We start from the raw sequence: 26107 nt of genomic DNA, 5'->3' as shown, positions 1-26107 counted from the left end.
GAGTTCCGTTCTGTATACTTTGTAAATCAAATCAAATGTTATGTCACATGTGCCGAATACAACAGGTGTAGACCTTACAGTGAAATGCTTACGTACAAGCCCTTAACCAACAACGCAGTTTGAAGAAAATACCTAAAAGTAAGAGATAAGAATAACAAATAATTAAAGAGCAGTAGAAAATAATAGCGGGGCTATATACAGGGGGTCAATGTGCGGGGGCACCAGTGTCGAGGTATTTGAGGTAATATGTACATGTAGGTAGAGTTATTCAGGTGACTATGCATAGATAAGAGAGAGTAGCAGCAGCATAAAATGGGGCAATGCAAATAGTCTGGCTAGCCATTTGATTAGCTGTTCAGGAGTCTTATGGATTGGGGTTAGAAGCTGTTCAGAAGCCTCTTGGACCTGGACTTGGCGCTCCGGTACCACTTGCCGTGCGGTAGCGGAGAGAACAGTCTATGCCTTCCTCTGACACCGCCTGGTATAGAGGTCCTGGATGGCAGGAAGCTTGGCCCCAGTGATGTATTGGGCCGTACGAATGAAACATGAGGGAGAAAATTACGAACAATGTGCAATATTAGATATTATGTACTAGTTATCATAAAGAATAAGCGGATTTCTATGAAATCTGATTTATACATTTTTAAAGCCTGAATGGACAATGTTTTTTGTTTGTACAACAATGATTTATTGCACCATACAATTTTCTGTACATCGTCTCGCAGTAAAAAGGGTGTCCGTTGCTGCTCATTTTACAGCCTTTAAAGTGTGGCCAAACAACTTTAATTCATAAAACTCTATGCACAAGGACTACTTTGAACAATTTCCACTGACATTTTTACCAAAACACATTTACTTGAACAGTGCAGATGCAAAGTTTGGTAACAGACAGATGGCAAAAACAGCCCAAACCATCATTCTGTTACCAAATTTTGCATCAGTGGAAATGTTTAAATGTATTCCTTGTGCAGCTTTATTTTTTTACTTTGCAATCAATTGTTTTTGCTTCACATACATTTTAATGTTAAAAATCTGTGTCTCATTATCACTCCATTACTGTGGAATTTCCCATGTATTTTCTTCCCAGTCCCTTTCTGAGCCATTTCCTCTTTTTCCCCTCATCCCATCTGTCCCTCATTCATTCATTCATTCATCCATCCCCCATCTCTTGTTCTCTGCTCCCATCCCCATGCATCCCCTCTAAGGTTGCATCCTTTGTGTATAGTAAATGTCTCCAGTCCGATGGTGGACCAGTGCAGAGGGATACAACCTCAGCCCCTCCACACCCATCAGAACACGTCAGCTCCTCCTGAAGGTTATTTTTGGCCCAAAACCAAAAGACATGTGGGTCAAATAAGCAGGATTGTTTCATTTACACACCAATAGGCCTTATGTATTTGTAAAAGCAGGATTTGACCAATTATTTCCTAGCTGTTAACAGTTTTGTAGTGTGTGTGCTGATCACTGTTCTACCAGAAGATGGCGAAGTGGCACTACTCAACAAGAGTCTGTAGAGAAGAAATAAGGCTCCTCTGATCCTAGATCTGTGCAACCTTTACCTATGAGCAGTCACATGAACAAATGCAGACTCCAAAACAGTCAAGTGAAAGACAAAAAGGTTTTATTTAGAAATTCACAGTTTCTAATGGCACTACATCTTTGTAGTTACACTCACGCTCCTGTTGCACAATACTATGCAGCTCTTCCTCAGAGTACTCACAGTGAGAGAAAAGAAAGAAAGAAAAGAAAGAAGGAGGCATGGACAAAGCACTTGAGACAGGGTTTAGTGTAGAAAAATAAAAAGGCATGAAGGTAGTAATAATAACAGTGCACACTGAGCCCCAGGGGTCACCAAGGACCTCCAGTCACTGAGCCCCAGGGGTCACCAAGGACCTCCAGTCACTGAGCCCCAGGGGTCACCAAGGACCTCCAGTCACTGAGCCCCAGGGGTCACCAAGGACCTCCAGTCACTGAGCCCCAGGGGTCACCAAGGACCTCCAGTCACTGAGCCCCAGGGGTCACCAAGGGCCTCCAGTCACTGTTAAATTAGGGCTTTGCAGTGTCTCTCTCACATGCATGTCAAGAGAAAACACTCTCACAGTGAAACAAACACTCACAGTGAAACACTCACAGTGAAACACTTCCATGCATACATACACAAGTATAATATCATACGCATTCTTCAAAAAAAGGAAGCAAAACAAAGAGGGTCATGATTCGCTGGGTATGGAACACTTCTTCAGATAAAGTTTTGCATTCGAAACCCTTTCCCAACATTCCCTTTATTAAATTCATCCTCTGAAAACCACTACCTGCCTACGAGGTGGGGTGAATGTACAGTAATGAACAACAAATGAATGGATGAATGACAGCTAGTAAGGAAAGTAGAGGTGACCAGTTAAAAGGAGCCGTTCATGGTAAAGGGAAGAGAAGTGGTTCAATTAAAAGAGCTCTTGCCACAGTGTCTGAACTCTGACCTGTGTAGGGGTTAGAGGTCAGGGTGTAGAGAGGGTAGAGTAGGGGACCTGGGAGGCTGGTCTATAGAGGGAGTGTGTAGTGTTTATTTGGTTTGTGGTTTTCCACTGTCTCTTTCTCAGTCAACAACCAACCCAACTCAGAGGCCATCAGATCACACCCACACTACACAGATATATAGTACACAGATGGGATTTTTCACATTTTCCCCTTTGCCGTGCCAATCACATCCTTGCACAGACACAGAACCAATGACTTCAAACATTTCTCTTTTAACTTCATCTTCCCAAAGGACTGAACAACAAAGGAAGCAGACCCACACCCTCTGATTTGTTAGGTGTAGCTGGTTCATATTGAATATTATTCAGTCTTATTACTGGGGCTGATATAGTTATGGCCCTCAGTACCCTGATAGAGGTCTAGTTAAGAGAGGTTTGTGTGTGTGTGTGTGTGTGTGTGTGTGTTATGACAGTGGAGGTGACTCAAAACCACAGAAATATAAAAAGGTGGACATCTTGTCTCTATATCTTTGTAAAAACAAATATTGGTCACAAAAGAGGTGAACACCTGAGCCAACGTGTTAAATAGTGTGTCGGGTAGCCAGTGGAAAAAAATCACACAGTATGTCACAGTACCGTGGTATGTATGTACAATATACGTACATCAGAGGCTGGTGGGAGGAGCTATAGGAGGATGGGCTCTTTGTAATGGCTGGGATTTAATAAATGGAATGAGTCAAATGTGGTTTCTTTGTGTTTGATACCGTTCCATTAATTCCATTTAATGGTGGGAGGAGCTGTTATTTGACCCACTAGGCTACCTGGGGCGGCAGCGTAGCCTAGTGGTTAGAGCGTTGGACTAGTAACCGAAAGGTTGCAAGATCGAATCCCCGAGCTGACAAGGTTCAAATCTGTCGTTCTGCCCCTGAACAAGGCAGTTAACCCACTGTTCCTAGGCCGTCATTGTAAATAAGAATCTGTTCTTAACTGACTTGCCTAGTTAAATAAAATGGTTTTTTTTTGCCATTACAACGAGCCAGTCTTCCTATAGCTCCTCCCACCAGCCTCCTCTGATGTACATGTACCTTTGTGTGAAAGGTTGTATATATGTTTAAATTGCAACCATTATTATTGTCTGTACCGTGTGTGCCCCTGGGCTACAGTATGTGGGGGTTGCTGTGAGGCCAGGACATAAATAAATAGATAAATAAAACTGGCCTCACAGCGTCCTCAATAGGACCTCAGGGGATCTGCTCTCAAAGTGAAGTTACCCCTAGACACTGTTCTAAGATCAGTATTGCATTGTTGATTCAAATGGTGACCATGAGGAATTGGGGGAGGGAAAGCTGATCTTAGATCAGTAACTAAAGGCAACTTCTACCCACAGAGTGAGGGTGTGGGCTATGACATCTTCAGACTGAACTGTTCCCAACAACAACTACAATATCACACAACACTCAGTTCTCAGCATGGCTCATCTACAGCTCAATATAAAAACACAACCCAACTAACTGACTGGGTTCTGGCTGCAGAGACTTCCTGCCACAATGTGCATAAACAACCAGCCTATAAAAAGTCCAGCAGCTAAGCCTCAAATTTGAGGGGAATTGTTGATTGTGATAAAAGCACCACATTTCACACACAGCTAGAACAAGTCCCAAGTAGTGTTTTTTTTTTAGCTCTAGTGCCACCACAGATGTTTTGTATTACCACCCTGGCAGCCATTTCCAAAATGGCAACCAGCCCCATGGAGCCATATTGGACAGGAGTTACATGGCCATATCTCCATAAATAATAGGTACATAAAGCCCAAAGGATGGCTTAAAATGTTTGAGGGGGTCTGTAGAAGGCAACAGAATGGCCCAAGTATACCAGTTATATGTGATCTTTAAAATGTATGCAGAGATGTGTTGAAAATGGGCCGAAAAAAATCAACCCAAATGACTGACTCTTGAATATACTTCATCCTGATTTTCAGTATTTTAACAGTACAAGATCCCTTTTCTCTTAGCTGGCTGTGTGTTTGTTAGTGTGCGTGTGTGTGTGTATGTATTTCGGGCCCAGCCCATACAATTTTCAGAGGTCTTACTGGAGAGACAAGCTACTATGTAAACTAGTTCAATAGTTAGAGCTTCTTCCTTAGCATCACAGCTGGATAAACATGGCTAGAGAGACAGAGACATGAACACACACACACACACACACACACACACACACACACACACACACACACACACACACACACACACACACACACACACACACACACACACACACACACACACACACACACACTGCATCTTCATTCAGCTCTGCTGGTTGTGTTAGGTTAGACTGCCTGAGAGGGGGAGACAGAGGGCCAGGGGTATGTGAAGGGTTAACACCCATATGAACAACAACTGCAGTAGTGTTAGCTAGCTCTGAACAGTACACAGAGAATGAACAGAATGTGGAAATGGAGGACAGGAGAAAGGAGGGAGGGATGCGTTAGAGAAATAACTAGTCCTGCTGCACAGTTCTCTCATTGCAACACATTTCATCCTTACAGCTTCATACTCTACTTTCACAGGCCCCAGGAGAGGCAGGGGTCTCCGGTAGCTCTACCCAGCCAGCCCTTCTCCTCTCTGGGCACAGGGCTGTAGTACAAGCCCCTGACGCCTAGGTCTTATGGAGCAATGTACTTGTCCAGTAGAAACAGGTCACCCATGTTTGAATGTCGGTTTTCTTATAACACTTCGAAGCATTACAGTTTTGCTCTCCGAAAAGAAAAAGAAAAATACTTTGAATTTATTATTTTTTCCATTGGTGAAAGCTTTCGAATGGACAGTAAAGGCACATGACCGTTAAATGGTCTTTGATTGGTGGGGATGGTGGCTGTTGATGGGCAACTAATGTCATGGTTTCCGAGTTCCACTGTGGGCCAGGGTGCTCATGAGAGAAGTGGTTCAGAGATGTGGCCATTTTGGAGCGAGACCACACCCCTTTACACCTCCCTAACCAAGTCTGTTACCAGGGTGTGTGTGTGTGTGTGTGTGTCTGTCTATGAGTCAGTCTGAAGTGTGTGTGTGTGATTAGACATGTCCTGTGATGGCCGTGGGGCCGATAGTCCCCACGCTGATCTCCTTGTTTTCCTTGATCAGCTGCTGCAGGCTGGGCAGAGAGTTAACAGCCCCCCTCGTCTGTCTGGAGGATAACCGCAGCTCCACTTGACGAGATCTCTGACGCTTCGCTGACCTCTTCTTAGAGGGAGGAAGGGAGGGGAGACAGAGCGGGATGGGGAGGGCAGCATGGCCGTTAAACATGCACGGGGGGGAGGAGAGGGGCGGGCCACGGCTGATGTAGGACTCCTCAGAGTGGGTGGAGGAGCTACCGCTGCCGCTCTCTGAGGGGAAGTGGAGCTCCTTACAGGAGATGTCTTCTAAAATTGGAGGAGGAGGTGGGGGAGTCACGGAGTGGGGGAGGCCGTTGCATTCGAGTGCCCCGTCAGCCACTGGGGAAGAGGGAGCTGATAATACTGCCTTCAGTTTACATCGTTTCTTCTGGAGAGAGCGAGAGAGAGCGAGAGCGAGAGCGAGCGAGAGAGAGAGATGGAGAGATGGAGAGAATGATAAATAAAGAGTACAGGGCAAACTGCAGATGTAAAAATATGTTAAGTCATGTTAACCACCTCTATACCAAACACACTGCACGGTTACAACCAAACTAGACAGACACCAAGCTCTCAAAGATACATTTTGATTGTCTAAAAATATTTTGATCCAGAACTGTGCGAGGTTGCACAAACAGGACAGCGGGGAGAATGGCATTAAAAAGGATAGGGAGCTGACCAAACCTTAGCATCTCTATATAAACTGGAGCAAAGCCATGTTACGCAGATTAAACCCTGACCCAATGACTACCAAATGGAGGGTAGCTGCTGGTCCCTCCTGGATCACAGCTTAAGTCTGGGTTGTGGATAAAAACAGGATGTCACCCATTGGTGGGTTACAACTTTTAAACCACTGCCCAATCCTGCCCCGTGCCTGCTCCTACATCACCCCCTAACAGTCCAGCTCCAGTGTCAGCAGAGAAATGGTTAACCCGACTAATTCCACAGAAACTGCCTGTAATCACAGATCTAGGATCAGCTTAACTCTCCCCAGACCCTATCCTTAACCAATAGGATGGGAGAACGCTAAACTGACCTTAGATCAGAGTCTAGGGCAGCGTTTCCCAAACTCGGTCCTCTGGACTGTTTTGGTTTTTGCCCTAACACTACACAGCTGATTCAAAGCTTGATGATCATTTGAATCAGCTGTATAGTGCTAGGGCAAAGACCAAAACGTGCACCCATTGGGGTCCCGAGGACCGAGTTTGGGAAACCCTGGTCTAGGGGCAAATTCACCCTACTCCACTGAGACCATAAGCAAACAAGATGGCCGCTGGGGCCACCATAAAACAGCAGTAGCAGATGGAGAGGAGAGCAGGGGACACTGTACCTTTTTCTCTGGTGAGAACCTTAAAGGTTCAACAATGTATAGGTCGTCGGGGCCTACTGAACAGGGAGAGAACAGGGCCATGTTAATGATGGGATGGCATACAGGAACACACATGACACAAGCAGCATGACACCACATTGCAAGTAGTACTGCTGATTACTATTAAAGTAATATTACACACCCTTGATATACTATAGCCCAGAATAAAGGTTATAGCTACACTGGAGAGGTTATAGCTAGTAGTTAGCCTACATTGGGCCTACAAGGCAGTTCTCTCTAGTTGTTGCTACTACTTGCAGTGGTCTAACAGAAGCAGCCAGGCTAAAGCATTGTGTTCCATGTACAGTGCCAGTCAAAAGTTTGGACACACCTACTCATTCCAGGGTTTTTCTTTATTTTGACTATTTTCTACATTGTAGAATAATAGTGAAGACATCAAAACTATGAAATAACACATATGGAATCATGTAGTACACGCAAGCACACCAAGACAAAACCTATTCTCCCTCAGGAGACTGAAAAGATTTGGCATGGGTCCTCAGGTCCTCAAAAGGTTCTACAGCTGCACCATCGAGAGCATCCTGACTGGTTGCATCACTGCTTGGTATGGCAACTGCTCGGCCTCCGACCGCAAGGCACTACAGAGGGCAGTGCAAACGGCCCTGTACATCACTGGGGCCAAGCTTCCTGCCATCCAGGACCTCTATACCAGGCCGTGTCAGAGGAAGGCCCTAAAAATTGTCAGACTTCTCTCTGCTACCGCACGGCAAGCGGTGCCGGAGCGCCAAGTCTAGGTCCAAGAGGCTTTTAAACAACTTCTACCCCCAAGCCATAAGACTCCTAAAAAGGGCTACCCAGACACCTCTTTTACACTGCTGCTACTCTGTCGTCATCTATGCATAGGCACTTTAATAACTCTACCTACATGTACATACTACCTCAAATAACCGGTGCCCCCACACATTGACTCTGTATCGGTACCCCCCTGCATATAGTCTCGCTATTGTTATTTCACTGCTGCTCTTTAATTACTTACTTTTAACTCTTACCTGTATTTTTTGAAACTGCATTGTTGGTTAGGGGCTCATAAGTAAGCATTTTACTGTAAGGTCAACACCTGTTGTATTCGGTGCATGTGACTAATAAAATTTGATTTAGTAAGCAAAAGCGTTTAAAAAAATCAAAATATTTTTATATTTTAGATTCTTCAAAATAGCCACTCTTTGCCTTGATGACAGATTTGCACACATGGCATTCTCTCAACCAGCTTCATGAGGTAGTGACCTGGAATGCATTACAATTAACAAGTTTGTCTTGCTAAAAGTTAATTTGTGGAATTTATTTCCTCAATGCATTTGAGCCAATCAGTTGTGTTGTGACAAGGTAGGGTGGTATACAGAAGACAGCCCTATTTGGTAAAAGACCAAGTCCATATTATGGCAAGAACAGCTCAAATAAGCAAACGGAAATGACAGTCCATTATTTTAAGACATGAAGGTAAGTCTTCAAAGAACATTTCACTAACTTTGAAAGTTTCTTCAACTGCAGTCATAAAAACTGGGGCGGCAGGTAGCCTAGAGTTAGAGTGTTGGGCCAGTAACCGAAAGGTTGCTGTATCGAATCCACGAGCTGACAAGGTAAAAATCTGTCCTTCTGCCCCTGAACAAGGCAGTTAACCCACTGTTCCCCGGTAGGCCGTTATTGTAAATAAGAATTTGTTCTTAACTGACTTGCCTAGTTAAATAAAGGTTATTGTTTTTTTGAAACCATCAAGCGCTATGATGAAACTGTCTCATGAGGACCGCCACAGGAAAGGAAGACCCAGAGTTACTTCTGCTGCAGAAGATAAGTTCATTAGAGTTACCAGCCTCAGAAATTGCAGCCCAAATAAATGCTTCACAGAGTTCAAGTAACAAACACATCTCAACATCAACTGTTCAGAGGAGACTGCGTGAATCAGGCCTTCATGGTCAAATTGCCGCAAAGAAACCACTACTAAAGGACACCAATAAGAAGAAGAGACTTGCTTGGGCCAAGAAACACGAGCAATGGACATTAGACCAGTGGAAGTCTGTCCTTTGGTCTGATGAGTCCAAATTTGAGATTGTTGGTACAAACCGCTGTGTCTTTGTGACACAGAGTAGGTGAACAATGATCTCCTCATGTGTGGTTCCCACCGTGAAGCATGGTGGAGGAGGTGTGATGGTGTGGGGGTGCTTTGCTGGTGACACTGTCAGTGATTTATTTAGAATTGAAGGCACACTTAACCAGCATGGCTACCACAGCATTCTGCAGCAATACGCCATCCCATCTGGTTTGCGCTTAGTGGGACTATCATTTGTTTTTCAACAGGACAATGACCCAACACACCTCCAGGCTGTGTAAGGGCTATTTGACCGTGGTGGAGTGCTGCATCAGATGACCTGGCTTCCACAATCCCCCAACCTCAACCCAATTGAATGGTTTTTGGATGAGTTGGACTACAGAGTGAAGGAAAAGCAGCCAACAAATGCTCAGTATATATGGTAACTCCTTCAAGATGGTTGGAAAAGCATTCCTCATGAAGGTGGTTGAGAGAATGCAAAGTTGTCATCAAGCCACAGGGTGACTACTTTGAAGAATCTCAAATACATTTTGATTTGTTTAACACTTTTTTGGTTACTACATGATTCCATATGTTTTATTTCATAGTTGATGTCTTCACTATTATTCTACAATGTAGAAAATAGTCAAAATAAAGAAAAACCTGGAACGAGTAGGTGTGTCAAACCTTTGACTGGTACTGTACACTCTCATTCAGTTCAGCATCTGTATGGACACACAGCTGGCAATGACAGGTGCTCTGGCCGAAGGACAACACAGATATATATGTGAGTGAGTGAGTGAGTGAGTGAGTGAGTGAGTGAGTGAGTGAGTGAGTGAGTGAGTGAGTGAGTGAGTGAGAGAGAGAGAGAGAGAGAGAGAGAGAGAGAGAGAGAGAGAGAGAGAGAGAGAGAGGAATTGTGGGAGTACTATGTTTCCTGGCTGTCTGAATGAAGGTCTTTATTCCAGGAGAGGGGTGTGCCCAGGCCATCCCACTGGAGTGTCTGTGGCTCCAGTACACTACCAAACAGTTCCCTTACAGCAGCTCACCAGCATGGTACAGCCAGCCAGCCCGGCAGTCCAGAGAGAGACCATGCATGGGCAGAGCACATAGTCAATGCACAGCTGTTGCTCTGAGACTGTAGCAGTAATGTGGTGTATGATGGCGCTGGCATGGAAGGCTTTCTGAAGACTGTCGTGTCTAGTCTTTCAGTCATAGCTCCTGAGCAGCAACAGGATGGACAGAGCAGCGATGTAGGAGACTGGAAGCTTAGAGGAAAAGGGTGTGTGTGTGTGACTGAGTGTCTGTAGAGTGACTCTCTGTGTGTGTGTGTGTGTGTGTGTGTGTGTGTGTGTGTGTGTGTGTGTGTGTGTGTGTGTGTGTGTGTGTGTGTGTGTGTGTGTGTGTGTACACACACTTACCTTCTGAAGTAGGAAAGGTGAAGGACTTGGAGCGTACGAGAGGACACGATATCCTCCGCTTCAGACTCATATCCTCATAGGAGGAGAAACACCTAAAACACACCATATGATTGCACCGTTGTAAATCTATGGAAGTGACCCAGTCGTTCGTTTGTAATGTTGTGTTGCCATGCTGCCTGGCAACGTTCTTATCCCTTGCTTGCTAGCTAGCCAAATACAGCTAACATACAGCAGAATAACAGCAAAGTAGCTGCATTTGCATAAGCTGTTTTCTAGTGACATTTATTTGGATGCATCCATAACAATGAGGTAATGATGGGCGATTTCGCCTGGCATAGAAATGTTTTCTTTTTGGTCAAGACACTGTTCAGAGGAGCTAGCCAACAACACAGCTAACACAATCACTTTCATTTCGTTTTGACCTGTTTTTCTATCAACATTTATTTGGATATATCCACAAAAACTATGCGGAGTCCTGATTTCCACTGACTAAGAAAAGAGCTCCTTCTCGTCCGGACACAATCCTCAGTAAGACAGTGGAGATCGAATTTCAATATTGAAACAAGACAGCAAGTTTTATACGTATTTCGGTTGTTGAAAACCAACTGCTAGTCTGAAAGAAAGGGAAGATCCTTTCTAGCTGCTTTTTAACGGTGGACATCACGTTTCTAAATTGCCCGGCTGGGCTGATGAACTAGTGGATTGCCCATCGAGATGGAACAGTAAATTAGCATTTCAACATCATAACTGGTGGCAACTTGTGGAATAGACACCAGCTGGAACACAGTTTTAACCAAATCAGCATTAAGGATTAAACCCACCCGTTGAATAAAATAAAACATTAACTGGGCTAAGGGAAAACATTATATTAGACCCAGAAAGCACCAACAATATTCTAATAAATAATATGGGGAGATCAGACAAAAAAGGAGTGTGTGTGTTGGTGTGTGTTTACCTGCTGGGGCTGGGGTAGTGGTTGACTGCGGTGTGTGTGTGTGTGTGTGTGTGTGTTGCTGTGTGTGTTTACCTCTTGGGGCTGGGGTAGTGGTTGACTGCGGTGTGTGTGTGTGTGTGTTGCTGTGTGTGTTTACCTCTTGGGGCTGGGGTAGTGGTTGACTGCAGTGTGTGTGTGTGTTGGTGTGTGTTTACCTCTTGGGGCTGGGGTAGTGGTTGACTGCAGTGTGTGTGTGTTGGTGTGTGTTTACCTCTTGGGCTGGGGTAGTGGTTGACTGCAGTGTGTGTGTGTGTTGGTGTGTGTTTACCTCTTGGGCTGGGGTAGTGGTTGACTGCTGTGTGTGTGTGTGGTGGTGTGTGTTTACCTCTTGGGCTGGGGTAGTGGTTGACTGCAGTGTGTGTGTGTGTTGGTGTGTGTTTACCTCTTGGGCTGGGGTAGTGGTTGACTGCAGTGTGTGTGTGTTGGTGTGTGTTTGCCTCTTGGGGCTGGGGTAGTGGTTGACTGCAGAGTGTGTGTGTTGGTGTGTGTTTACCTCTTGGGCTGGGGTAGTGGTTGACTGCAGAGTGTGTGTGTTGGTGTGTGTTTACCTCTTGGGCTGGGGTAGTGGTTGACTGCGGAGTGTGTGTGTGTGTTTACCTCTTGGGGCTGGGGTAGTGGTTGGCTGCGGTGTGTGTGTGTGTGTTTACCTCTTGGGGCTGGGGTAGTGGTTGGCTGCGGTGTGTGTGTGTTTACCTCTTGGGGCTGGGGTAGTGGTTGACTGCGGTGTGTGTGGTGGTTTGTGTGTTGGCGCTCCGGCAGCACTGCAGGCAGAACACCAGGCCCAGACAGAGACACAGGACTAGAGACACCACCAGGTAACTCTGTCGGTCGGACACCTAGAAAACACAAACATTTAGACTGAGGAAACACAGAATCATATCAGATCTGATTATGACATTTTGCAAGATGATTAAAATTAGGCCAACATTTTATCTGATACTCTGTGTGTGTGTGTGTGTGTGTGTGTGTGTGTGTGTGTGTACCTCTTTCTGTAACTGTGAGACAGTCATGCTGAGGTTGATCATCAGCTTGGTGACGTTCTCCAGCTGGCCCTGTAACATCTGGATTGACTCTGTCTGCCTCTGGTCCTGGGGGATCACACAACCAAGATGTAACGTTAATAAAACCACGAGACAACCAACCTACCCCACAACAGACAACCCCAACCACCTACACCAGTGTTTCCCAACGACGGTCCTCCAGTGCCCTCAACAGCACATGTTTTTGTCGTGGCCGCAGACGAGCACACCTGATTCTACTTCTCAGCTAATCATCAAGTCCTTGATAAGTCAATTCTGGTGTTTCTGTCCGGGGCTACAACAAAAATGCATGCTGTTGGGGGTACTGGAGGACCGGAGTTGGGATACACTGACCTACGATAAACCACATCTTAACCATCACTGAACTACACAAATCACAACCATGCCACAATAACCGTCCTGCAACCCAAACCAAGAAGCAACCGTTTGTAATGGACCTGTTCTCCAGCGATGCGGGAGGTGTTCTGTAGCTTGATGATGGTCTTGTTGAAGGCCCTCTGCATCTCCTCCATCTGCTTACGATACCTAGAACACACCACACACACACACACACAACAAGCTAATCAGAGCCTGAACATGACAAGTCACAAACACTCACACACACACAACTCACCTCTGGCTGAGTTCCTCCAGATATCTGCTGCTGAGGGACATGTTCATCTCCAGGGCTTTGATCCTGTTGTTCAACCTCATGAACACGCTCTCCTTCTGACTGGAGCCGTGCACGTTCACTCCTCCGTTCACGCCTCCATTCCCTCCGATATACTCCCCTGTGCTCTGCAGCTCAGCGTAGAAGTCCGTAGCTGTCCGGTGTAAATGTCCGTTAGCAGTAACCGGGACGCTAAGTAGCAGGTCCTCCATGGACTCCTCCCTAAGTGGGTGCTCTGCTGGCTGGGGAGAGGAGTCGCCCTGCTCCCCTTGGTCCTTGAGGTCTCCACTTTCTACCCCAGCCCTGGGTGTGTGTGGCTCTGCGTGTGTGTCGGGCTGGAGGGGCACAGGGAGTTCGGTGGGAGGGGGGATGTCTGCAGGTCTGGAGGCAGTGGGGAGGGGCTGGACTGGCTGCTCCTTCAGGGAGAGTGGAGGGAGGTCCAGGGAAGCTGTCTCAGAAGTTGGGGGGTGGAGGGGGGTAGTGGGACTGGGGGAAGGGTTGGGGGTGCTGGCCTGCTGGGCCTCTGGGACAGGGGCTCCCTGCAGGGCTGGAGGGGGGACGGGGTCGTCTTGGCTGGGGGGCCGGGGAGCTTCGTCCTGGGTAGGGGTGGGTTTGGAGAGGGAGGTGTGAGAGAAGCTGTGGGGGGGCAGGGTAGAGGTCCGGCTAGGCTCCAGAACAATGATGGGGTCCACAGGGTGTGTGTCTGTGTGATTGTGTGAGTCTGTAGGAGACAGAACCTCGTTTTGGGCCCGGGGGGCCGTCTCAGGATCAGGGACCGGCTGTGTGTGTGTTGGGGCTTCCTGGGTGTGTGTGGCGGTGGGGACAGGGTCCTGTATGGTGGTGTGTGTGGGTAAGGGAGTGTCTATGGGGGTGTGTGTGTACGTGTCTTGCAGCCTCTTGCGGAGACCGCGCTCTCTCTCTCTGGTGAGGCAAGCGTCACACCAGCGCCGTAGCAGCTCCGGCAGCGTGGCCACACAGGAGATAGAAGAGAGGGAAGACACGGAGGAGAGAGGACAGTACAGCTGGCTCTCCCTCATCCACTGTACCTCTCTCTCCTCATCATCATCCCCCTCTTCCTCCATCAGAGTCACAGTGGACTGTCGGGGCTCCTCTTCCTCCACCACCAGAGTCACGATCTGTCCATCCTCCGGCGAGGGGTTAGGTAGGGGGGAGTCAGGGGAGGAGAGGGCGAGATCAGGGTCCTCCTGGGGAACGGGGTGGTCTGGCTCCACTCTGAGAGAGAGAGGAGGAAGTTAGAGACTCGTACTGCAAGGTGAAAATGAGTGAGTGAGTGAGTGACTCACGCTGGAGGAGGGGTGGTGATGGTAGGGGTTGGTGTGAGCAGCACCTCCTTATTCCCCTCGGTTTGGTTCTGGGCTTCTGATGATGCGTTGGCTGGAAGAGATACACAGACACACAGCAGTATTTAGATACAGTCATCAACTACCACATAACTACATAGAACATGTATCTCTATGTCAACTACTACATCATCTTCCTTTCATAGGATAACTATCACTAGTCATGACAAGGTTCAGTTCTCTAACCCCAGTCCAGCTATAGTCTGATGCCAGTCTGTTGCTGCTCTAGCCAACTCTGTTGTTGTTGCCCAGTTCAGTGGGTTAAAATGGGGAACAGAGACAAACCACCAAAACATCTATGTTTGGAGTAACGACCACAAGAGAGTTGGCAAAAACAGAAACAAAACAGCCAGGCTGGTCCAGTTAGGACTGCTCTCAAACCTCAGTGACCCTGTGGGTTGAAAAAGGGTTTAACAAACAGCCCATAGTTGGTCACTTCAGCTACCCCTCAATGCAGCCCATAGTGAAGGCTGTGTAACGGTTTGTGAGGATGTGTGAGTGCCATTGGGACCAGGGGGTAAATCCGTGTTAGAATAGTGTTTAGACTCCAGCAGTATCTGAGGGTAAGATGGGGACCAGAGGTATTTGGTTCTGAGTCATAGACCCCCCCAGTCCTAATAGAAACAGCTCCCCAGCTGCTGCCTTATAAAACACTGCTCCATTGTTCCTCTGAAAACATCCTGGCAGCAGTCAAATCAACATCTGGAGCCTCAGGCAGGCAGGCAGGCAGGCAGATACGCAAAGACGCACACATTTGCAGACACACACACACCAAACCGGAACCATATGACACAGTTTCAGAACCGCCTAATCTAAACAAGATGGGTGAAGTTGGGCTTAGACTGAACTGTCCAGCAGGAAGGGGGAAGGAGAGATGGAAGGGGGAAGGAGAGATGGAAGGGGGAAGGAGAGGGCACAGACTTATATAATAGTAAAAAGGGGGTTGGGCAAGAGAAAGAAGGACGAGACTAGCAAGACTTGCTGGGAAGAAAGCGGAACCAGAACTGGATTTATTGTTTGTGTCTGCTCCGAGGTCTGATGTCATTTGGAACATTCTGTTCATCGTCGACTGTGTATGTGTGTATGATCTGAACTCAAGCAACCCATATGGAAGTGTGTGTGTGTGTGTGTGTGTGGTAGGGGTGTGACGTTTAAACTAAATTGGTATCTATAACATTTAGAAAAAAAATCCCTAAAATCAAATTGCAGTCATAATAAAACTACCACTAACAGGTCCCGATCATCATCATCATCAAACTACCACTAACAGGTCCCGATCATCATCATCATCATCAAACTACCACTAACAGGTCCCGATCATCATCATCATCATCATAAAACTACCACTAAGAGGTCCCGATCATCATCATCATAAAACTACCACTAAGAGGTCCCGATCATCATCATCATAAAACTACCACTAACAGGTCCCGATCATCATCATCATCATAAAACTACCACTAACAGGTCCCGATCATCATCATCATCAAACTACCACTAACAGGTCCCGATCATCATCATCATCATCATAAAACTACCACTAACAGGTCCCGATCATCATCATCATCATAAAACTACCACTAACAGGTCCCGATCATCATCATCATCAAACTACCACTAACAGGTCCCGATCATCATCATCATCAAACTACCACTAACAGGTCCCGATCATCATCATCATCAAACTACCACTAACAGGTCCCGATCATCATCATCAAACTACCACTAACAGGTCCCATATCATCATCAAACTACCACTAACAGGTCCCGATCATCATCATCATCATAAAACTACCACTAACAGGTCCCGATCATCATCATCATCATAAAACTACCACTAACAGGTCCCGATCATCATCATCATCAAACTACCACTAACAGGTCCCGATCATCATCATCATCAAACTACCACTAACAGGTCCCGATCATCATCATCATCATAAAACTACCACTAACAGGTCCCGATCATCATCATCATGTCCGATCATCATCAAACTACCACTAACAGGTCCCGATCATCATCATCATCATCATCAAACTACCACTAACAGGTCCCGATCATCATCATCATCATCAAACTACCACTAACAGGTCCCGATCATCATCATCATCAAACTACCACTAACAGGTCCCGATCATCATCAAACTACCACTAACAGGTCCCGATCATCATCATCATCATCAAACTACCACTAACAGGTCCCGATCATCATCATCATCATCAAACTACCACTAACAGGTCCCGATCATCATCATCATCATAACTACCACTAACAGGTCCCGATCATCATCATCATCAAACTACCACTAACAGGTCCCGATCATCATCATCATCATCATCATAAAACTACCACTAACAGGTCCCGATCATCATCATCATCATCATCAAACTACCACTAACAGGTCCCGATCATCATCATCATCATCATAAAACTACCACTAACAGGTCCCGATCATCATCATCATCATAAAACTACCACTAACAGGTCCCGATCATCATCATCATCAAACTACCACTAACAGGTCCCGATCATCATCATCATCAAACTACCACTAACAGGTCCCGATCATCATCATCATCATCAAACTACCACTAACAGGTCCCGATCATCATCATCATCATCATCAAACTACCACTAACAGGTCCCGATCATCATCATCATCAAACTACCACTAACAGGTCCCGATCATCATCATCATCAAACTACCACTAACAGGTCCCGATCATCATCATCATCATCAAACTACCACTAACAGGTCCCGATCATCATCATCATCATCATCATCAAACTACCACTAACAGGTCCCGATCATCATCATCATCATCAAACTACCACTAACAGGTCCCGATCATCATCATCATCAAACTACCACTAACAGGTCCCGATCATCATCATCATCATCAAACTACCACTAACAGGTCCCGATCATCATCATCATCAAACTACCACTAACAGGTCCCGATCATCATCATCATCAAACTACCACTAACAGGTCCCGATCATCATCATCATCATCAAACTACCACTAACAGGTCCCGATCATCATCATCATCATCAAACTACCACTAACAGGTCCCGATCATCATCATCATCAAACTACCACTAACAGGTCCCGATCATCATCATCATCATCAAACTACCACTAACAGGTCCCGATCATCATCATCATCAAACTACCACTAACAGGTCCCGATCATCATCATCAAACTACCACTAACAGGTCCCGATCATCATCATCATCATCATCAAACTACCACTAACAGGTCCCGATCATCATCATCATCATCATCAAACTACCACTAACAGGTCCCGATCATCATCAAACTACCACTAACAGGTCCCGATCATCATCATCATCAAACTACCACTAACAGGTCCCGATCATCATCATCATCAAACTACCACTAACAGGTCCCGATCATCATCAAACTACCACTAACAGGTCCCGATCATCATCATCATCAAACTACCACTAACAGGTCCCGATCATCATCATCAAACTACCACTAACAGGTCCCGATCATCATCATCATCATCATCATCAAACTACCACTAACAGGTCCCGATCATCATCATCATCATCAAACTACCACTAACAGGTCCCGATCATCATCATCATCAAACTACCACTAACAGGTCCCGATCATCATCATCATCAAACTACCACTAACAGGTCCCGATCATCATCATCATCAAACTACCACTAACAGGTCCCGATCATCATCATCATCAAACTACCACTAACAGGTCCCGATCATCATCATCATCAAACTACCACTAACAGGTCCCGATCATCATCATCATCATAAAACTACCACTAACAGGTCCCGATCATCATCATCATCAAACTACCACTAACAGGTCCCGATCATCATCATCATCATAAAACTACCACTAACAGGTCCCGATCATCATCATCATCAAACTACCACTAACAGGTCCCAATCATCATCATCATCAAACTACCACTAACAGGTCCCGATCATCATCATCATCAAACTACCACTAACAGGTCCCGATCATCATCAAACTACCACTAACAGGTCCCGATCATCATCATCATCAAACTACCACTAACAGGTCCCGATCATCATCATCATCAACTCCACTAACAGTCCCATCATCATCATCATCAAACTACCACTAACAGGTCCCGATCGTCATCATCATCATCATCATCAAACTACCACTAACAGGTCCCGATCGTCATCATCATCATAAAACTACCACTAACAGGTCCCGATCATCATCATCATCATAAAACTACCACTAACAGGTCCCGATCATCATCATCATCATCAAACTACCACTAACAGGTCCCGATCATCATCATCATCATCAAACTACCACTAACAGGTCCCGATCATCATCATCATCATCAAACTACCACTAACAGGTCCCGATCATCATCATCATCATCATAAAACTACCACTAACAGGTCCCGATCATCATCATCATCATCAAAACTACCACTAACAGGTCCCGATCATCATCATCATCATCATAAAACTACCACTAACAGGTCCCGATCATCATCATCATCATCATCATCATCATAAAACTACCACCAACAGGTCCCGATCATCATCATCATAAAACTACCACTAACAGGTCCCGATCATCATCATCATCATAAAACTACCACTAACAGGTCCCGATCATCATCATCATCAAAACTACCACTAACAGGTCCCGATCATCATCATCATCAAACTACCACTAACAGGTCCCGATCATCATCATCATCATCAAACTACCACTAACAGGTCCCGATCATCATCATCATAAAACGGAAAAGTTCAAATTAAACAAATACCTAAACACAGCAGCGCTGTAAAGGAGGAGATATGCATATTGTAAATGATTTGACACGGATAATAAAATGCCCCGCACATCATTGTCATTAACAGCGTGGACAAGCCAGTTGGTTCTGTTTGAATGTTGCCACTGGCTGTGTGGTTACTAAACGAGAACATAGCTGGGTAGGATAACAGGGCTTGTTGTGTGACTGAGTGAGTGACTGAGTGAGTGAGAGAGTGAGTAGGCTAGATCGGTTCTTCTTAAACATAGTTGAATTCCAGAGCTTCTATTCTGTGAGGGAAAGAGGAGGGGCAGGCTAGTAAGTGCTGAGCCTCAACAAATCATGCTGGTTTATTTAAGACCTTTATTGTGTACAGAATACCTCTAATGTACACACTGGGACATTCCCCTGGACAGCTCAGTGCTTTAGTTAGCACAAGATAAACCTTCCTCCATACATATGCAAACCTCGTGCCTCTCGCTGCAAGAGGCCGTTAACACAGTAAGTTAATTACATTAACACATAGCATTTCCTCAAAGTAGAGGTCGACTGATTATGATTTTTCAATGCCGATACCAATTATTGGAGGACCAAAAAAAGCCAATACCGATTAAATCGGACGATTTTTTCAAATATTTATTTGTAATAATGACAATTACAACAATACTGAATTAACACTTTTATTTGAACTTAATACATCAATAAAATAAATTTAGCCTCAAATAAATAATGAAACATGTTCAATTTGGTTTAAATAATGCAAAAACAAAGTGTTGGAGAAGAAAGTAAAAGTGCAATATGTGCCATGTAAAAAAGTTATCGTTTAAGTTCCTTGCTCAGAACATGAGAACATATGAAAGCTGGTGGTTCCTTTTAACATGAGTCTTCAATATTCCCAGGTAAGAAGTTTTAGGTTGTAGTTATTATAGGAATTATAGGACTCTCTCTCTCTACACCATTTGTATTTCATATACCTTTGACTATTGGATGTTCTTATAGGCATTATAGTATTGCCAGTGTAACAGTGTAACTTTCGTCCTCTCCTCGCTCCTACCTGGGCTCGAACCAGGAACACATCGTCAACAGCCACCCTCGAAGCATCGTTACCCATCGCTCCACAAAATCCGCGGCCCTTGCAGGGCAAGGGGAACAACTACTCCAAGTCTCAGAGCGAGTGACGTCACCGATTGAAACGCTATTAGCGCGCACCCCGCTAACTAGCTAGCCATTTCACATCGGTTACACCAGCCTAATCTCGGGAGTTGATAGGCTTGAAGTCATAAACAGCGCAATGCTTGAAGCACAGCGAAGAGCTGCTGGCAAACGTACGAAAGTGCTGTTTGAATGAATGCTTACGAGCCTGCTGCTGCCTACCATCACTCAGTCAGACTGCTCTATCAAATCATAGACTTAATTATAACATAATAACACACAAATACGAGCCTTAGGTCATTAATATGGTCAAATCCGGAAACGATCATCTCGAAAACATTTATTCTTTCAGTGAAATACGGAACCGTGGAATCCCTAAGTCTAAATATTGCTTTTACATTGCACAACCTTCAATGTTATGTCATAATTATGTACAATTCTGGCAAATTAATTACGGTCTTTGTTAGGAATAAATGGTCTTCACACAGTTTGCAACGAGCCAGGCGGCCCAAGCTGCTGCATATACCCTGACTGCTTGCACGGAACGCAAGAGAAGTGACACAATTTCCCTAATTATAAGAAATGAATGTTAGCAGGCAATATTAACTAAATATGCAGGTTTAAAAATATATACTTGTGTATTGATTTTAAAGGCATTGATGTTTATGGTTAGGTACACATTGGTGCAACGACAGTGCTTGTTTCGCGAATGCGCTTGTTAAATCAATACCCGTTTGCGAAATAGGCTGTGATTCGATGAGAAATTAACAGGCACCGCATCGACAAGCTAGTAATATCAACCATGTGTAGTTAACTAGTGATTATGTTAAGATTGATTGTTTTTTATAAGATAAGTTTAATGCTAGCTAGCAACTTACCTTGGCTTCTTGCTGCACTCGCGTAACAGGTAGTCAGCCTGCCACGCAGTCTCCTCGTGGAGTGCAATGTAATCGGCCACAATCGGTGTCCAAAAAAGCTGATTACCGATTGTTATGAAAACGTGAAATCGGCCCTAAATAATCGTCCATTCCGATTAATCGGTCGACCTCTACCTCAAACACAACACACATTCTTAGCAATAAATAGAAGGGGGTGAAGGAAATGAGAGAAGAGAAGGGGAGGAGCGAACAGAAGAGAGGAATGAGGAGGATCCATACTTTCCAGCTGTGCTCCTCCATCCTCAGGCTTGCCTCCCAGAACGTTGGCTGCTATGTTGTTGACCATGTTGAGAATGGCATCTGTACGTAGAACACACACACGGAATCATGAATAACCTTCACTGGTAGTAAAGTAGTTTAAGGCCCCACAGGAATCTGTAAAACCACAGTTCTTGGTATTCACCTACCACAGCTTGCAATCCCCTAACTGACTCTACATACCCTTACCCAACCAACCCCTCCTTTCCAGCCCATCTCTGCCTGGCTGGCTACAGAGGACCTTGTCAGCCTCTGCTTGTTTTCAATCACTGGTGTGGGGGGGTTGTGTAGAAATGGGTCAGTCTACTTTCTAAATGCTGAACCAGTAGTGTGCAGGTGTGTGTATGACTATTGGGGGAGGAGAGGGTCTCTTAGCCAATCAGATTGCAGCCTCAGTGCCCTGCCAGCCCCTCCCCCCTGTAGGCAGTGAGACACAGGGGCTCCAGTGTGTGTAGCAGAGTTATGTACACATCAGTAGTCCTAACCCGTATCCCAGCCACAGCTCTCTGTTTGTCAATGTGCCGTCTTGTGGGAATACAGAAACTGAAGAAACATTCAGGACTTGATGTTTCCCAGGAAAGCAGATTGTCTCTCCATTCTCCAAGAAACACAGAGCCTGTTTTAGACCCAGTTCTGGAGGTCAATTCTCTGATTAGATTAGATACAGTAGAGAACTGATGCTGAGCCAGTTAGATATCAAGTTAGTCATGTTTATGCTGTCCTGTGCCATGTGAAACTACGCTCAGAACAACGTGAAGCGGTGTGTGTGTGTGTGTGTGTGTGTGTGTACGTACTTGTGGCAGAGCCCAGCAGATTTTTAGAACCCTTGTCCTCAGAGTGGAGGTAGCCAGGTGGGTAGTCTGTAGATGAAAGAACCAGATTATTTCAAGTGGAGAAAACATTATCTTTTATAATAACAACCTGACCAAGTATCACACGCACAGTGTACCTTCTTACCATAATCCTCATCAAGGTATTCCAGCCTCTCTGAGGGGTACTGGGAATCTGCAATCTCCTCGTATTCCTCCACCATACTGGTACCAAACACCCTATAAAACACACACACACACACACATACACACACACACACACACACACCTGGTTAAATGCATCATATACAGCTGAAAAGAGAGGAATTATGATTAGACTAACATGGACATGCGAGTTGACATTTTGAGATGACATGCTGTTCCCTATAGTGTTGTTTTTGTACATTAATCTATACATCTCACCCCACTAACCTTATCGACTGAGATAATGTAAACCTTAACATTTAGTTTATCTACAGAGAGTAGCAGCATTTATGTGGATGTGAATGTTGGCCTGGTTAAAAAAAATTACAAAAAAATAAACGTGTTTTCTTTATACAGCTCCTGTCCTGGTTTCCACTCCTTGAGGGCACGAGGCAGGGCGAACGTAGGGGGAAGGTAGTGAGTGGGAGGAGGTGGTGGTAAATCTGTAGTAATAGTTGTATTTATTTTTTAACAGCACCCCGACAGTCAACCCCCTGTTAAACTCACCTAGATTTGTTGTTAATAATTACTCCTTACCTGTCCACTATCCTGGCCTCAACCCCTGGAGGGAATGGCAGGGAGTGTGGGTGATAGGAGGGTAAGGAGGAACTTAGTACATCCAACTCAGCAGAGGACAACAGGACTACTGTACTGAGTTGAAATGGTTGTACTATATGAGGTTGTTGTACTGCAACTGCAGGGACTTTAACATCCTGCCTTCTCCTCTGCCATTGTTTACAGTGACCTGAACACCTGATATTCTCTGTAAGAGGGAGGGAGGGAGGCTGTGGGTTGAGAGCTCAGAGAGAGGGGAGAGGGTGATCTGAGGAGGGTCTCTGTCCGTTCTGGCTGAGCTCCAGCTCCCCTACACAGCTTTAGGGAAGGAATGTCTCCATATAGAGCAGAGTATGGAAGACTTACTGTAATACAGCCATCTAACCTCCTACACTGGGCCCCTTAACTTACAGACAGACATGGACAAGAGAATGCTGCCAAGACAGAGAGACAGAGAGGGAGCGAGAAAGAGGCAGAGAGCCAACATGGCAGAGAGACACATATTTCCTGGAAATCCTATAGGAGCACAGAGACCATTACTAGAAAGCTGCTCAGCTCTCAGTATATCTCCTCATCGTGTTCTCTGGAATAACTGATCGATTTCACTGCACACTAGGGGCCACTAGGAGCTAACACTATTGAAGGCAGCAAGACAAAGGAGCTGATCGTGGACTACAGGAAAAGGAGGGCCGAACAGGCCCCCATTAACATTGATGGGGCTGTAGTGGAGCGGGTCGACAGTTTCTTGGTGTCCACATCCCCAACAAACTATCATGGTTCAAACACACCAAGACAGTCGTGAAGAGGGCACAACAACACCTTTTGCCCGTCAGGAGACGGAAAATATTTGGCATGGGTCCCCAGATCCACAATAGTTCTACAGCTGTACAATCGAGAGCATCCTGACAAGTTGCATCACCACAACTGCTCGGCATCTGACTGTAAGGCACTACAGAGTGTAGTGCGTACGGCCCAGCACATCACTGGGGCCAAGCTTCCTGCCATCCAGGACCTATATACGAGGCATGTCAGAGGAAGGCCCAAAAAAATTGTCAAAGACTCCAGCCCCCTAGTTATAGACTGTTCTCTCTGCTACCGCACGGCAAGCAGTACCGGAGCGCCAAGTCTAGGTCCAAAAGGCTCCTTAACAGCTTCTAACCCCAAGCTATAAGACTGCTGAACAATTAATCAAATGGCCACCCAGACTATTTACATTGACCCAGACTATTTACATTTTCCCTGCTGTGTTCAGTATATAGCACAGGAGGCTGCTGAGGGGAGAATGGCTCATAATAAACAGCCTGATCGGAGCAATGGAATGGCATCAAACACCTGGAAACCCTGTGTTTGATGTACTTTACACCATTCCACCTATTCTGCTCCAGCCATTACCACGAGCCCATCCTCCCCAATTAAGGAGCCACCAACCTCCTGTGTTATATAGCCTTGTTGCTAAACAACCCACCCGGAGGAAAACATTACTGTTATCTCTCTTCAATTGAAGTCTGGCTGTTAAAAATGTAACGACAGACTATCTCCTGGTCTCCCTCCCTCTATATACAGTTGAAGTCGGAGGTTTACATACACTTAGGTCGGAGTCATGAAAACTTGTTTTCAACCACTCCACAAATTTCTTGTTAACAAACTATAGTTTTAGCAAGTCGGTTAGGACATCTACTTTGTGCATGACAAGTCATTTTTCCAACAATTGTTTACAGATTATTTCACTTATAATTCACTGTATCACAATTCCAGTGGGTCAGAAACTAAGTTCACTGTGCCTTTAAACAGCTTGGAAAATGCCAGAAAATGATGCCATGGCTTTAGAAGCTTCTGAAAAGCTAATTGACATCATTTGAGTCAATTGGAGGTCTACCTGTGGATGTATTTCAAGGCCTACCTTCAAACTCAGTGCCTCTTTGCTTGACATCATGGGAAAATCAAAAGTAATCAGCCAAGACCTCAGGAAAAAAATAATAATTGTAGACCACCAAAAGTCTGGTTCATCCATGGGAGCATTTCCAAACGCCTGAAGGTACCAAGTTCATCTGTACAAACAATAGTACGCAAGTTTAAACACCATGGGACCACGTAGCCGTCATACCGCTCAGGAAGGAGACACGTTCTGTCTCCTAGAGACGAACCTACTTGTGCGGAAAGTGCAAATCAATCCCAGAACAACAGCAAAGGACCTTGTGAAGATGCTGGATGAAACAGGTACAAAAGTATCTATATCCACAGTAAAACGAGTCCTATATCGATATAACCTGAAAGGCCGCTCAGCAAGGAAGAAACCACTGCTCCAAACCCGCCATAAAAAAGCCAGACTACGGTTTGCAACTGCACGTGGGGACAAAGATCATACTTTTTGGAGGAATGTCCTCTGGTCTGATGAAAGAAAAATATAACTGCTTGTCCATAATTACCATCGTTATGTTTGGAGGAAAAAGGGGGAGGCTTGCAAGCCGAAGAACACCATCCCAACCGTGAAGCATGGGGGTGACAGCATCATGTTGTGGGGGTGCTTTGCTGCAGAAGGGACTGGTGCACATCACAAAATAGATAACATCATGAGGAAGGACAATTATGTGGATATATTGAAGAAACATCTCAAGACATCAGTCAGGAAGTTAAAGCTTGGTCGCAAATGGGTCTTCCAAATGGACAATGACCCCAAGCATACTTCCAAAGTTGTGGCAAAATGGCTTAAGGACAACAAAGTCAAGGTATTGGAGTGGCCATCACAAAGCCCTGACTTCAATCCTATAGAAAATTTGTGGGCAGAACTGAAAAAGCGTGTGTGAGCAAGGAGGCCTATAAACCTGACTCAGTTATACCAGCTCTGTCAGGAGGAATGGAACAAAATTCACCCAACTTATTGTGGGAA

General features: G+C 45.3%; 1 protein-coding gene across 5 annotated transcripts in view; it reads right to left on the bottom strand.

The window, feature by feature from the left end:
* Window positions 1-1604: 1604 nt before the first annotated feature.
* Window positions 1605-26107, bottom strand: part of LOC106584226 (SUN domain-containing ossification factor) — an 85308-nt gene continuing 60805 nt past the window's right edge. For 4 of the 5 annotated variants that reach the window (XM_045706490.1, XM_045706491.1, XM_045706492.1 and 1 more), the window contains 11 exons: window positions 22610-22701; window positions 22447-22512; window positions 21614-21694; window positions 14444-14534; window positions 13104-14372; window positions 12928-13015; window positions 12434-12538; window positions 12144-12286; window positions 10457-10548; window positions 6953-7008; window positions 1605-6013 (listed from right to left, as the gene is read on the bottom strand). In XM_045706490.1, the coding sequence (XP_045562446.1) occupies window positions 5546-6013; window positions 6953-7008; window positions 10457-10548; window positions 12144-12286; window positions 12434-12538; window positions 12928-13015; window positions 13104-14372; window positions 14444-14534; window positions 21614-21694; window positions 22447-22512; window positions 22610-22701 (2551 nt within the window). In that variant the 3' untranslated portion in view covers window positions 1605-5545. The remainder of the gene's footprint in view (window positions 6014-6952; window positions 7009-10456; window positions 10549-12143; window positions 12287-12433; window positions 12539-12927; window positions 13016-13103; window positions 14373-14443; window positions 14535-21613; window positions 21695-22446; window positions 22513-22609; window positions 22702-26107) is intronic. The other variant, XM_014169282.2, reaches the window with a different exon arrangement.

Source organism: Salmo salar, chromosome ssa23 (assembly GCF_905237065.1).
Source record: "Salmo salar chromosome ssa23, Ssal_v3.1, whole genome shotgun sequence".
Taxonomy (NCBI): domain Eukaryota; kingdom Metazoa; phylum Chordata; class Actinopteri; order Salmoniformes; family Salmonidae; genus Salmo; species Salmo salar.
This window is presented reverse-complemented; position numbering and strand designations above follow the sequence as displayed.